Source organism: Anomaloglossus baeobatrachus, chromosome 7 (genome assembly GCF_048569485.1).
Source record: "Anomaloglossus baeobatrachus isolate aAnoBae1 chromosome 7, aAnoBae1.hap1, whole genome shotgun sequence".
Classification (NCBI taxonomy): Eukaryota; Metazoa; Chordata; class Amphibia; order Anura; family Aromobatidae; genus Anomaloglossus; species Anomaloglossus baeobatrachus.
The window spans coordinates 115,029,649-115,045,310 of NC_134359.1; the positions used below are offsets into that span (position 1 = coordinate 115,029,649).

The 15,662-nt window shown below is 48.4% G+C and overlaps 1 protein-coding gene across 3 annotated transcripts in view; it reads right to left on the reverse strand.

Moving 5' to 3' along the window:
* Positions 1 to 15,662, reverse strand: part of VPS8 (VPS8 subunit of CORVET complex) — a 347,729-nt gene that overhangs the window by 186,135 nt on the left and 145,932 nt on the right. For all 3 annotated transcript variants that reach the window (XM_075317598.1, XM_075317599.1, XM_075317597.1), the window contains 2 exons: positions 1,089 to 1,140; positions 961 to 1,003 (listed from right to left, as the gene is read on the reverse strand). In XM_075317598.1, coding sequence (XP_075173713.1) covers positions 961 to 1,003; positions 1,089 to 1,140 — 95 coding nt within the window. The remainder of the gene's footprint in view (positions 1 to 960; positions 1,004 to 1,088; positions 1,141 to 15,662) is intronic.

Consider the following 15,662-nt stretch of genomic DNA (forward strand, 5'->3'; position numbering starts at 1 on the left):
TTTAATAACAAGTTGTGAATCCTTAATTTTATGAGAAAAAATATACTGGAAGGAGATAACAATGGCAAGAGCTTATTGACGATCCGCGTTATGACACTGTTGCTATGTGCAGATAGGCCATTTTTTTAGCGGATCCCTTTCTAATAATCTCACTAAGTCAACCTAAAAAATGCATAAAAGACCCTCCCTAGTCTTTTCAGTGAAAAACATTTTTGCTGTTCATATTTAAAGTTTTTTGCCTTTTTTTCCCCACTTTAGAGAACAAAAGAAATTGCTTGTCATTCCTTTTGAAACAGATTCTGATGTAGTCCGCACCAGATTTGCCACTGTTAAATCAAAAATTTGCAAAAAGAAGGTTACAGGAAAAAGATACTGTCAAAACTTAAAACCAACCCTGCAGAAAATGAAAAAGTGCTCCAAAAAGTCCCCAAAAAGCATTTCCTGAAACAGGTTCCGCTTGAACAGCCCATTGTTTTTTAACATTTTCACAAAAGTCCAGTTTCTGATAGCCTTAGGCCATGTGTCCACGCTGCGGAAAATGCGCGGATTTTGCCGCGGATTTCTCGCGGAAAAGCCGCGGATTTTCCGAAAATCTGCAGCAGCGGCACTTCCAAGCCATTTCAATGGCATTTTGGAAATGCTGTGTCCATGCTGCGGATTTTTCCGCGGCGGATTTGCCGCGGATTTTGATCCGGAAAAATCTGCAACAGGTCAATTATTGTTGCGGATTTTGATCCGGATTTTGGCTATAGAATTGGGGAAAAAAAAAAATCCGCACCAAAATCCGCACCTTTGAAAAGGTACGGATTTGCCGCGAAAGTCGCGGATTTTCATGCAGAAAAATCCGCAGCAACATTCTACCGTGGACACATAGCCTTAGACATCCTGTCTTCATGGAGAAGCTCAATTTAATGGCAGAATTGAATACATTAGTAGAAAAGCATGGTATTAGTGACCTACCTGATATAAACAAGCAGCTTATTCCCCATCACAACTTGTTCATCTAGCAGAGAAATACATACAAATTAGGTGGATTACCTATCCTGCATTTAATATCATCACACCTGTATGCATTGTCAAAAACATACCTGTTAAAGATTTCCCAGAGCTGACAGGGGCGGAAATGGACTTGAACAGTTTCTAAATAAAAATATATATTTGCTTCAATTAAAAAAGTTAAATAAATAAAAAAAGAACAAGCAAAAGAAGAAAAGTATAATATAATATAAATAACTAGTGATGGGCGAATAGTAATTATTCGTGTTCGGATAGACTCTCTCCTCTACAGTCCATCCTTAATGCTGCAGCCAGGGTCACCTATCTGGCTAATCATTACTGGGACGCTTCCGCTCTGTGCCAGTCATTGCCCCGGCTGCCCATATATCACAGGATCCAATAGAAACTGCTTGTTCTCCCCCACAAAGCTCTCCACAGTGCGGCACCCCCCTACATCTCCACCCTCATCTCTGTCTATCACTCCACACGTTCTCTACGCTCTGCAAACAACTTTCAAATAACATCTGCACTAATCCGAACCTCCCACTTCCGGCTACAAGACTTATCCCGAGCTGCACCAATCCTCTGGAATGCTCTACCCCAAGAAATTAAGATGAACCACAACTTACACAGCTTCAGACGCTCAATAAAAACACATCTTTTTAGGGTGGCCCATCACCTTACCTAATAGAAGTTTGTCCATATTTAGGGCCTTCTACACTGTTTCTCAGAACATAATTCTTCATCAAACTCCACTGCACCCAATGGCATCACAAAGATTGGCTGGTGATTGGTTTATTCAGCGTTTATCTATCCCCCGCTTCTTCAAGATGGTTGTACCATCGTTGTAAATAAAGATTTGTACCTTGTCACCCCCACCTCACCTCATAGATTGGAAGCTCTTACGAGCAGGGGTGTCATTATTTTTGCTTTAATTATTGTATTTCTTATAACAGTTACTTATGACTGTTTGTATATGAACCCCTGAATTTCAAAGAGCTGCCTAATATGTTGGCGCTATAAAAGTAAAGATTATTATTATTATTATTATACTGAGTACTATTCCAGTATACGTTAAAGGCAAGAAAAATTTCTCAGGTTCCCCATTGACTTGCATTAGGTCTGTCATTTGTGCTGAATACCAGAATTGTAGTTTGGGATTCATTACGAATAATCTGAACACAAATGGTTACTATTCACCCATCACTACAAATAACCTCTTCAGAGAGGACATTCAATCTAGTGCCACATATTGGAAGTAGAACTCCTAAAGTATTTACCCTTTAACAAGCCGGGTCATATGACTTAGGATAGGAAGCCGAACCAAAAACTCCATTTCCAGACACGTGTTTCAGGGAATTTGTTCCTCATCAGCGCAAAGCAGGAGGTTTGATTTGTCTGGGTGAGAGGCGTTTTATAGGGTGCATAAGGCTGCTTTCACACCTCCGGTTTTTGCTATGCGGTACAATCCGGCACTTTGCAGGAAAAACGCAACCGTTTTTTTTTTGCTGCCGGTTGCGTTTTTTCTGCATAGACGTTAATTAGTGCCGCATTGTGCCGCATGGCCTTGCGTTCCGTCCGTTTTTTTCCGCATGCGGCAGATTTAGCCGATGCGGCGGCCGGATGGAACGTTGCCTGGCACGTTTTTTTGTGCGGCAAAAAAAACTGCACTGCGCCGCATCCGGCCGATGCAGCGCTTTTCCCAATGCATCCCTATGGATGCCGGATGTGGCGCGCTGCGGAAAAAAACGCATCCGGTTATTGCCACTGCACATGCTCAGTAGCATGCCGCAAGCGGCAAAAAACGTATGGGCCGCATGTAAAAAATGTATGCAAAGGATGCGGTGTTTTCACCGCATCCGTTTCATAGGTTTCACAGCCGGATTGAGCCGCACGGCTCAAACCGGATGTGTGAAAGCAGCCTAAGAGGTAAAATTTCTCCTTGTGGGGAGTGCCAAGTCAGCTTAAGGAGACTTATAAGCCATACAATGCTCCCCTGAGAATTTAAATATGCAAATAACCTTTTTAGTGAGGAAGAGGACTTCAACTCTAGTACCACCTACTTCATGTAGTCACCCTAAAAGTCTTTATCCATTATTTCCTTCTTGACACTGATGAAGAGCAAAAACCCTGAAACATGTGTCTGAAAATGAAGTAATGCTGCAAGGGTCATTAAAGCTTTGATATTGACTTTTAGGATTCCTACATCCATGGCTGGCACTTGAATTCTTGTTCTCGAAAGGCCGCTTTACACACTGCGATATCGGTACCGATATCGCTAGCGTGGGTACCCGCCCCCATCTGTTGTGCGACACGGGTAAATCGCTGCCCGTGGCGCACAACATCGCCCAGAGCCATCACACATACTTACCTGCCCAGCAATGTCGCTGTGACCGGCGAACCGTCTTTCTAAGGGGGGCGGTTCGTTCAGCGTCACAGCGACGTCACAGCAGCGTCACTGAACCGCCGCCCAATAGCAGCGGTAGGGGCGGAGATGAGCGGGACGTACCATCCCACCCACCTCCTTCCTTCCGCATTGTGGCCGGGAGAAAGGTAAGGTGAGCTTCCTCGTTCCTGCGGCGTCACACGGAGCGATGTGTGCTGCCGCAGGAACGAGGAACAACTTCGTTACTGCTGCAGTAACAATATTTGAGAATGGACCCCCATGTCACCGATGAGCGATTTTGCACGTTTTTGCGACGATGCAAAATCGCTCATCGGTGTCACACGCAACGGCATCGCTAATGCGGCCGGATGTGCGTCACCAATTCCGTGACCCCAACGACAACGCATTAGCGATGTCGTAGTGTGTAAAGCCCCCTTAAGTCTTTGAAGATAATCAGAACCATAAAAAATCAAGGCTGTGTGTGATTGCGCTTCTGTAGGAGGACAGAGTGGGGTGATCTTTTTTAAGATTTATTAATGTCCACATAATCCACATACATTATGTATCCAGTATATGGATTATGTGGACATTAATAAATAATTCTTAAAAAAGATCACCCCGCTCTGTCCTCTTACGGAAGCGCAATCACACACAGCTTTGATTTTTTTATGGTTTTGATTTTTGGTGCCTATGTGAATCCAAGGGAGGATTCTCTCACAGTGTCCATGGATTGCTGCAAGCCAAGAGAGGCCAGTTGTCGTGGCTCAATACAGCTACTTTCAAGGCGAATTATACCTTCAAAAAGGTGATCATTGAATTAATTTATATCCAAGTCTTTTTACCATTTACTGCGCTTAGGTCAGCGCCGCAGTTGTCTTCCCTTTTGTACCCATGCAGATAAACTATTCAATTTATCAATCTCTGAAGATACTATTATTTTATTCATAGTCTATAAGTCTCCTTATGCAGACATGGCACTCTCCAGAAGGAGAAACGATACCCCTTAAACAACCTATTGAAAACTAAGAAGAAATCATACTTTATTTCAGGAACATTTCCCTAATCATTTTTATAAAAAGAAGATTTTTGTGTACTCACCATAAAAGCTCTTTCTCGGAGTCTTCATTGGGGGATACAGGACCATAGAGAGTTGTGTCCCCCAATAAAGGCTCCGAGAAAGATTTTACGGTGAGTACACAAAAAGTTAGCATATGTGCTATGTCTGCGCTGCCTGTACTATAATGTGACAGGATAGATATCACAGAGAAAACATGTTTGCTGTCTAAAAGACTTTCTGTTGCTCTGAACCTCAGAAAGGCTTCTCCTCTCAGTGAGCGAGTTCAAATGGCTGTTTACAGCGTGGCGGTAATTGGCGGCAGAGTCCAATCTCTAATATAGAGCAGTTCAAACCCACTGTGCATCATTAATTCCTATGACAGCTGGTCCCACAGAGATAAAAGGATCAGCGGAGAGAGAAAAAAAAAATACACGATGACTAATCTCAGACGGCGTTTTTAATTTTTTACGCAACATCAATTTTTATACGAATAAGTTTTTTGTTTCCAACTTTATAAAAGTTCACTTTATCAATATATTTTTCTGTGGGACATATAGAACTGAAAAGGGGAGAGTCTAGACACCATTATCTAGAGCATGAACTGAAAGAATACTAAAGTATTAATGATCTGCCTCTGCAGGTCGGCAGAAGGATAGCGCTTTAGCACAGTGAATTGTCCATATATGCAGCTGTGTCTGGCACCGCACCGCAGCCCAATTCAATTGAATGTGCCAGAGTACAACAGTGCCTTCATTCTACTGATTGGCGGAGATCCAGAGGGTATGAACAAAGCACCAAGCATCAATGTTACTGATGTGACTAGTGATTAGACATAATGTTCATATGCTGGCAAGACATATAGCTTATGTAGTGTAAGCAACGATAGAAAATATGTAATTAATTGGTATGAGATTTAAAAAGTGACTATAGTCACTACAGTCAGCATGTCCACTGCCTTAAAGGGAACCAACCACCAGGATTTTCGTATGTAACCTAAAGAGAGTGCTATACTGGCACTATCAGGCTGAGTCTATACATACCTGTAGTGGTCAGCTCGGATGTTTAGGTTTTGAAATCCAAGAAAGTGAAGTTTGTAAAATGAGCAGCTTGTTGACTGACACTTGCACTGGAGCAGGTCATATATTCATAGTTATCCCCTTCCCGTTTGAATTAGCATAAGCATTATACAAACGACTCACTTTGTCTGTGGAAGGACCTGTGTGAGGTCATACCATGTGACCTGGTATCCAGCTTTTGTAGCTGAGGCCCCGCCCCTCACACAGGTCCTTCCACAGACAAAGTGAATAGTTTGTATGATGCTTATGCTAATTCAAACAGGGGGAGGGGATAGCTATGAATATATGATCTGCTCCAGTGAAACTGTCACTCAACAAGCTGCTCATTTTATAAAGTTTACTTTTTTGGATTTCAAAACCTAAACATCCGAGCCGACCACTACAGGTATGTATAGACTCAGCCTGATAGTGCCAATATAGCACTGGCTTTAGCTTATATACGAAAATCATGGTGATTGGTTCCCTTACAAGAGCTGATACAGAACCTACAAGGTCTTTTCTTTATTCCCTAACCACTTTTGTAATTCGCTTCATTATACAACACTTAAAAAAAAATAGTTTCTCATCTTTATTGAAAAATAATAAAAACCTATTTAAAAACAGATTGTCTCTACAAATAGAACCCCAATAGATGGGGGAATGAAAACTGAACATAGTGGGGACACCACACCGAACAATGTTAATTTAACTGAAATAATAGTACAACCAGACCATAATTAGCCTTAAATACAAACACAAGTGTGTCGGTGATGCATTAAAAAATACATTATATTGTTTACATAAATGCCAAAGGAATGGCATTAATCACCAAAAATTGGTTAATATTAATAAATTACACAAGTGTGTCAGTAATACATCACAGTATATCATTATGTCACTCACAGTACATCATTAACATGAACGCCAGAAAATGGCATCATAATGCATCACCATACATTACAATCACATAACGGTTATATAAGTTCCATGATTTTACCTAAACCTAAGCAGCAGCAAAAGTAAGATGGCGTCCCCCACACAATCAATGCACGTTTCGCATACCTCAATGGTTCATCCAAGATGGATGGATGAAGCATTGAGGAATGCGAAACGTGCGTGGAGTGTGTGGGGAACGCCATCTTACTTTTGCTGCCCCTTAGTTATAGGTAAAATCATGCCACTTATATAACCATTATGTGATTGTGATGTATGGTGATGCATTATGATGTCATTTTCAGGCATTCATGTTAATGATATACTGTGAATGATATAACGATATACTGTGATGTATTGCTGACACACTTGTGTAATGTATTAATATTAATTAACCAATTTTTGGTGATTAATGCCATTCCTTTGGCATTTATGTAAACAATATGATGTATTTTTTAATGCATCACCGACACACTTGTGTTTGTATTTAAGGCTAATTATGGTCTGATTGTACTATTATTTGAGTTAAATTACCATTGTTCGTCTTGGTGTCCCCACTATATTCAATTTTCATTCCCCCCATCTATTGGGGTTCTGTTTGTAGAGACAATCTGTTTTTATTATTTTTCTATAAAGATGAGAAAAGAAAAAAAAATTAAAGATGAGAAAAGAAAAAAAAATGTAATTGTTATCAGTGTAGTTACTTATGGTTCATGGTCTCACTAGATGGGTTGTGATATAGGTGTTATTATTCATTATAGAACACCACCCCTGAGCTTCTGGCACCGCCCTCAAATTAATTGTCATCAGGTGGCAGTGGTAAAAGTTGTGTGATACCAGCTGTGGTGCGGCGCTGCTGTCACTCACTGCTTCTATCTTGGCCCCCGGATTACGTCTTCTTTGACACTCAGAAGATGCAGCGACAGAGACAGAATCAGAGTCAGAAAACTATATGTCGCGGGCGGAGGAGGGGACGCTGCGCTCTCCCACTGCTCGGGTCCAGCTGCCGCTGCTGCTCTTCGGCCTCTGCTGCTCGGTGGCTCGAGCGATGGGCCGGATCCCGGGGACTCGAGCGGCGCTCCTCGCCCGTGAGTGAAAAGGGGATTGGTTTTGGGGATTTATTGTCCGTGACGCCACCCATGGTTATGGTGATTGTGTGGACACCACCGCTGCTCTGTATGGGGATCCCGGGAGCGGTGACAGGGAGCAGCAGAGTTGTTAGTTCTCCCCTCCATGGGTAGGGGTTGGTTGTCCCGGGGCCCAGTGATGGGGTGGAGGATGAAAGATGGCAGCAGGTGCGGGGCCTGGTGAGGTGCAGGGTCGCGGGGGCAGCGCTGTGCCGTACGTCACGGTGGTACTCACTCAGCCTGAGACGTTGACACAGTTCTCGGTAAAACACACGGCTGGAAAGACTGTTCCCACGGACGGCTGCTGTTGCTTTTCCCCGGTAGTTAACGGTGACTGTCTCTTTCCTTGCACCTTGTGTAATGTTGGTAGCGATGGGTTCCCACCGGTAACCCGCTCCCCGACTTGGATATGGGCCGGAGGAGCCCCTCTTTGCCCGCAGGCGCTGGCCCTGAGAAACTGGTGCCTTGGCGGTGGCGGTGTCTCTCTCATACGGTTGGACGGTTGCCTTCAATCGGGACTTAAGGCTACTTTACACACTGCGATATCGGTCCCAATATCGCTAGTGTGGGTACCCGCCCCCATCTGTTGCGCGACACGGGCAAATCGCTGCCCGTGTCGCACAACAGCCGTCACACATACATACCTGTCCGGCGACGTCGCTGTGACGGGCGAACCGCCTCCTTTCTAAGGGGGCGGTCCGTGCGGCGTCACAGCGACGTCACTGAACCGCCGCCCAATAGCAGCGGAGGGGCGGAGCTGAGCGGGACGTAACATCCCGCCCACCTCCTTCCTTCCGCATAGCGGCCGGGAGACAGGTAAGGGGAGCTTCCTCGTTCCTGCGGCGTCACACGCAGCGATGTGTGCTGCCGCAGGAACGAGGAACAACCTCGTTACTGCTGCAGTAACGAGATTTGAGAATGGACCCCCATGTCGCCGATTAGCGATTTTGCACGTTTTTGCAACGATGCAAAATCGCTTATCGGTGTCACACGCAACGGCATCGCTAATGCGGCCGGATGTGCGTCACGAATTCCGTGACCCCAACGACTCCGCATTAGCGATGTCGCAGCGTGTAAAGCCCGCTTTAGTTGTTTGGAGACCCGGAAGTCCCCTTCACTGACGGATTTGGCAAATTCACGGCGACTCCTAGCCTTGCCGGGATCCGAAAGGCCCCTGCCTATGGTGCTGGCTTCTCCTTGTGTACCGGTCCGGTACCGCCGGGCCACCACCCGTCCACGGTCCTTACGGCACCTCCGATAGGCCACTCCTGCAGACAGTCACCGCCGTCTGCTAACCTTGCTGTCTCGGTCCGGGGCACACACCCGGACCAACTTCAGGCTTTGAAACTGTCACTTTTTCTCTTTCCACTTCAACTCCTCTCACTTGCTCGTCTACCACTCTACTCTAACTTCAACTCTCTGCCTGGTTTTCCCGCCTCCAGGACTGTGAACTCCTCGGTGGGCGGAGCCAACCGCCTGGCCCACCCCCTGGTGTGGACATCAGGCCCTGGAGGAAGGCAACAAGGATTTCAGGTTTAGCTTAGGTGTACCTAACCAGGGTGTAGGGTGTGGTGATGTCATTACCTGTGACCCCTGGCTTGCCCAGGGCGTCACATATATATTTATAAGAACAACTTTTTTTATTTTTTACTATATTGTCTTGGTTCCTTTAGGTGAATTTAACCTTTAATTGCTTGGTCTTTGTACTGAAATTCCAAACTATAACAGTATATATTGGGAAAATATTGTTTTAGTAAGATGGGCTTGATAGAAGGAATAAGATGACAGTCATGACAGCCTTCATTAGGTCTCTGGCTGCTATTACAACTTATTAGAAACCCGAGATTCATGTTAGTCGATACGTCCCATTTAAATGCCTATGTATGTGACTGACAACAGCATTTAAATAGTTAAATATCATAGATCAGAACTAGCTCTGGTTGCTGCTGTCACAGGCAGATACTGCATCTGCTGGGTATAGTGCAGGCTCAGCTCCTGAGCCCGCTTGATACATGCAGACCCAACACAGAATGTACTTGTAACGCCTGCCTGGATCCACAGACTCAGATGGGCTGTAAAGGGGAGGCTAGAGGGAAGCCACTCACCAAGTAGGACCCCTAGAACCCTGAAACCCTTTAACCCCTATACAGGGATTTGGAATTACACAGGACCCTGGAGATCACTACCTGTGGAAGGCTGCAGTCCAATGAGAGTAGTGGTCAGGTAGGGTCAAACCAGGAATTGCGGAACAGGGACAGAATCGGCAGGCAGTGACGTAGTCAGCAAACGTAGCAGAGGTCAGATCCGGGTCGGACAGCAAGGTATAAAAACATTAGGCAGAAGGGTAGTCAAAAACACGCAGAAGTCAACACAGGAATCACCAATAGAATAGGACGTAACAGGAGCCAGGAAAATCAGAACTATATCTGGCAGTAATCATGTGACAGGACGGGAAATAAGAAGGGTGTGGTGTTTTCCCATTGGCTGTAGCTGAACGCTGGGAACTTCAGCTGGAAGACACATGCCACCCACAGTCAGCCAGCGGTACTGCAGATCCTAAGCTAAACCAGCCCAGTGGATGATCGGAGCCTGCGCCCACTGGTGCCGCTGGCATAGACTTCTCTCCTATCACCCGCACCATCCACGAGAGGAACATGGCGTCGCCTGGCGATCGGAGCAGAAGTCGCTGGAGCAGACTCCGGCGGTGACGTAACAGTACTATTACATCCTACACTGGGAAAACTAATGGAATGTACAAAAATGTACTTAGACCAAATAATAACTTTAAAATGCATACAGCTGCACACTGAAAAGCCAAAAATGTATAAGGGAAAATATGGTACTGCATTACTGCAAAAGAGAGAGATAAAGAGAATTTTGTTTACTTACCGTAAATTCTTTTTCTTGTAGTTCCGACATGGGAGACCCAGACCATGGGTGTATAGCTAGCGCCTCCGGAGGACACACAAAGCACTACACTCAAACGTGTAGCTCCTCCCTCCGGGCTATATACACCCCCTGGATGACAATCTACCCAGTTCAGTGCAAAAGCTGAAGGAGGACATCCACCCATAAGTAGAGATAGAGTAAAACTCGGCAAAACCAGAACTCTGTCTACTAACAACAGCCGTGAAACACACGGAACAAAAAGCTGCCAACAGGCAACAGGGAGGGTGCTGGGTCTCCCATGTCGGAACTACAAGAAAAAGAATTTACGGTAAGTAAACAAAATTCTCTTTTTCTTTATCGTTCCTTATGGGAGACCCAGACCATAGGACGTTCCAAAGCAGTCCATGGGTGGGAAAGAAACTAAACTGAGAAGTAGGCAAAACCTAACTTCACAAATGGGCGACAGCCGCCTGAAGGATGCATCTGCCCAAGCTCGCATCTGCCGAAGCATGAGCATGCACTTGGTAGTGCTTAGAAAAAGTGTGCAGACTGGACCAAGTGGCAGCCTGACACACCTGCTGAGCCGTAGCCTGGTGCCTGAAAGCCCAGGAGGCACCGACAGCTCTAGTCGAGTGCGCCTTAATCCCCGGCGGGGGAGGCACCTGAGAACACTGGTAGGCATCGGCGATAGCCGACCTAACCCAACAAGCCAGGGTCGGTTTAGATGCCGAGAGGCCCTTGCGCTGACCCGTGGTTAGCACAAAAAGTGAGGTGCTCCGCCGAAAAACGGCGGTGCAAGACACATAGATTCGGAGCGCCCGCACCAAATCCAAGGTGTGCAACGCCTTCTCAAAGCGATGCACAGGGGCCGGACAAAGAGAGGGCAATGAAATGTCCTGGTTAAGGTGGAAGGAAGACACCACCTTAGGGAGAAAGTCCGGAGTCGGACGCAGAACCTCCTTGTCTTGGTGAAACACCAAAAAGGGGGATTCCGAAGAAAGCGCAGCCAAATCAGAAACTCTCCTGAGAGAAGTTATGGCTACTAGAAAAACAACTTTCTGTGAAAGTCTAGACAAAGGAACCTCCCTGAGAGGCTCAAAAGGGGATTTCTGTAAGGCCGTGAGGACCAGATTAAGGTCCCAGGGATCCAAGGGCCGTCGGTAAGGAGGGATGATGTGAGATGCGCCCTGCATGAAGGTGCGCACCTGAGCCAGTCGGGCGATACGCCGCTGGAACAATACCGACAAAGCCGACACCTGTCCCTTAAGGGAATTGAGGGACAGACCCAACTGTAGACCTGACTGTAGAAAAGACAGGATGGTCGGCAAGGCGAACGGCCAAGGAGCATGGCCGGAAGAGCGACACCAGGATAGGAAAATTCTCCAAGTCCTGTGGTATATCTTAGCCGAGGAAGACTTCCGAGCTTGAGTCATGGTGGAGATGACCTCAGAGGGAATGCCTGAAGCCGTCAGGATCCAGGACTCAAGAGCCACGCCGTCAATCTGAGAGCCGCAGAATTCTGGCGGAAGAACGGACCTTGAGAGAGAAGGTCTGGGCGGTCCGGGAGATGCCACGGCACCTCTACGGACAGGCGGAGCAGGACTGGGTACCAGGCTCGCCTGGGCCAGTCCGGAGCAATGAGTATGACTCGACGGCCCTCCATTCGGATCTTGCGCAGAACCCTGGGCAGGAGCGCTAGAGGGGGAAACACATAGGCCAGACTGAACTGAGACCAATCCTGAACCAGTGCGTCTGCTGCGAAGGCTTGAGGATCGTGTGAGCGAGCCACGTAAACCGGAACCTTGTTGTTGTGCCGGGAAGCCATTAGATCTACTTCCGGAGTGCCCCACTTGCGGCAGATTGATCTGAACACTGACGGATGCAGGGCCCACTCGCCGCCGTCCACGGTTTGACGGCTGAGATAATCGGCCTCCCAGTTTTCCACGCCTGGGATGTGGACTGCGGATATGGTGGACTTGGAGTCCTCCGTCCACTGGAGGATTCGTTGAACCTCCAACATCGCCAGACGGCTGTGAGTTCCGCCCTGGTGATTGATGTAGGCAACCGCTGTCACGTTGTCCGACTGAACCCGAATGTGCTTGCCCGCCAATAGGTGGTGAAAGTCTAGGAGAGCTAGAAACACAGCTCTGATTTCCAGCACATTGATCGGGAGGGCTGATTCGGACGGAGTCCAAGTGCCCTGTGCTCGGTGATGGAGAAATACCGCTCCCCAGCAGGAGAGACTGGCATCCGTGGTGAGGATCACCCAGGATGGAGTCAGGAAGGAACGTCCCTGTGAAAGGCAGAGGGGCTGAAGCCACCACTGAAGGGAGTTCCTGGCCTGTGATGACAGAGCCACCAGCCTGTCCAAAGAAGAGATCCGCTTGTCCCAACAGCGGAGAATGTCCAGCTGCAAGGGACGCAGATGGAACTGGGCAAAGGGAACCGCTTCCATGGACGCCACCATCTGACCCAGCACCTGCATGAGGTGTCTGATGGAATGACGGCGGTGCCTCAGCAGAGAGCGCACCGCCACACGAAGGGACTGCTGTTTGACTAAGGGCAACTTGACAAGTGCCGGCAGAGTCTCGAATTGCATCCCTAGGTACAAAAGTACCTGGGTCGGGGTCAGAGTCGACTTGGGGAGGTTGACAAGCCACCCGAACTGAATTAGCGTGGTGACAGTGAGAGAGACACTTCGCTGGCAGTCTACACTGGATGAGGCCTTGACTAGAAGGTCGTCCAGGTAAGGAATCACTGCCAATCCCTGGAGGTGCAGGACCGCAACCACTGCTGCCATGACCTTGGTGAACACTCGAGGGGCCGTGGCTAAGCCAAAGGGAAGAGCCACGAACTGGAAATGTTCCTCTCCGATTGCAAAGCGTAGCCAGCGCTGGTGTGAGACCGCAATAGGCACATGCAGATAGGCATCTCTGATGTCGATGGATGCCAGAAAATCTCCCTGGGTCATTGAGGCAATGACCGATCTCAGAGATTCCATGCGAAAATGCCGCACCTGAACATGCTTGTTGAGAAGCTTGAGATCCAGGATGGGTCGGGAGGAACCGTCCTTTTTGGGGACTAGAAAGAGGTTTGAGTAGAAACCCCTGAACCATTCCCGAGCGGGGACCGGAACAATTACACCGTTGGCCTGCAGGGATGCCACGGCCTGAGAGAAGGCGGCGGCTTTGGAGCAGGGGGGGGTGGACAGAAAAAATCTGTTTGGCGGGCTGGAAGAAAAAGGAATCCTGTAGCCGTGGGTGATGATATCCCGCACCCACTGATCGGAGACGTGTTGCAACCACACGTCGCCAAAGTGGGAGAGCCTGCCACCGACCAAGGACTTTGCTGGCGCGGCCAGATAGTAACGAGGAGGCTGCCTTGGTGGCAGCGGCTCCTCCGGTCTTTTGAGGACGCGGCTTTGCGCGCCAGTTGGGTTTACGATCCTTGGCTGCGGTAGTGGACGAGGCCGAGGGCTTAGAGGATGACCAGTTAGAGGAACGAAAGGAACGAAACCTCGATTGGTTCCTGCCCTGGGCAGGTTTCTTGGCTTTAGCTTGTGGCAAGGAAGTACTCTTCCCGCCAGTAGCTTCCTTAATTATGTCATCAAGCTGTTCCCCAAACAGCCGGGACCCAGTAAAAGGGAGACTCGCAAGGTACTTCTTAGAGGAAGCGTCCACTTTCCACTCTCGAAGCCACAAGATCCTGCGGATCGCGAGGGAGTTAGCGGAGGCCACTGCCGTGCGGTGAGAAGCCTCCAGGATGGCAGACATGGCGTAGGATGCAAAAGCCGAAGCTTGAGAAGTTAAGGCATCCATCTCAGGAATAGAGTCCCTGGAGAGGGAATGAATCTCCGCTAGAGAGGCAGAGATAGCCTTAAGAGCCCACACTGCCGCAAAGGACGGGGAGAACGAGGCCCCTGCCGCCTCAAATACAGACTTGGCCAGAAGGTCAACCTGGCGGTCAGTGGGGTCCTTAAGAGAAGTGCCGTCAGCCACAGCAACGACTGTGCGGGCTGAGATTCTGGACACTGGAGGGTCTACCTTTGGGGACTGGGCCCAGTCCTTAACCACTTCCGGAGGAAAAGGGAAACGGTCATCTGAACTACGTTTCGGAAAACGTTTGTCAGGACAGGCCCTGGGCTTGTTAACAGTGGTCTGGAAGCTGGAGTGGTTAAAAAACATACTCCTAGGCTTCTTAGGAGAGGTAAACTGGTGTACCTCTACCAGAGAGGGTTGTTCCTCTGACTCATGTGGGTTGAGGTTCAGTACGGAGTTAATGGACGCAATCAAGTCACTAACATCCGCATCACCCTCAGACAAGTCAATGGGGTACATAGAGGCAGCGTCTGAGCCCACAGCAAACGAATCTTCCTCGCCCTGCACCTCGGCCTGTGAATCAGAGCCGTGGGACGAGGAAGGAGAAGGGTCCGTGCGTCTCCGTTTAGGGGGACGAGGTCCTAGGACATGCTCTGAGGGCTCTGCAGACGGAGCCGCAGAGACACCCTGAGAGGGAGGCTGATGCATAGACAGCAGCGTCCGGGACAGCTGCCCCATGGAATCGGCAAACGACTTGGAAAGAGCTTGTGAAAAGGATGCTACCCAAGCCGGGGGTTCCACCGTGGCCGGAGCAGCCGGAGGGACCCCTGAGGAGGCTCCAGGCTGAGACACAACCATATTAGCACAGGCATCACAATGTGGGTATGTGCTTGGCTCTGGCAGAATGAGCTTGCACGCAGTGCATATAGCATACATGTTTGCAGCCTTGCTCCTAGTAACAGACATGCTGCTGTGGAGGAAGTTCTGCAGCCAAAACACACTCCTGTAGAAAGCCTGAGAGTGTAATAAAAGTCCACAACCAGAGGTTGTGGCTTACCAGCCCTGCTCTCTGTGTGTCCTCCGGATTTCACCGCTCCCCTTGAAGTGTCAGCCTTCCAGATAGTAGGCAGCAGCAGCATCCAGCGCTTCCCAGTGTAAGAAAACGCTGAGAAAATGGCGCTGGGAGAAGGAGGGGGGGCGTGTATAAGCCCAGGAGCGGGAAAAACAGAGGGCAGAGAGACACAGGGAGGTAGACAGGGGAGGGGACATCTCCCTAGAGAGGAGTGCCCTCCCCTCTGCTGGCCGGGCGGTGGGCGGCGCTGTATGCAAAACATGCAGAAGAAGCCAAAAACGAAACTAGGCCCAAACTGAAGCCGGGGCCTAGATTTTAAAGTGCGGCCG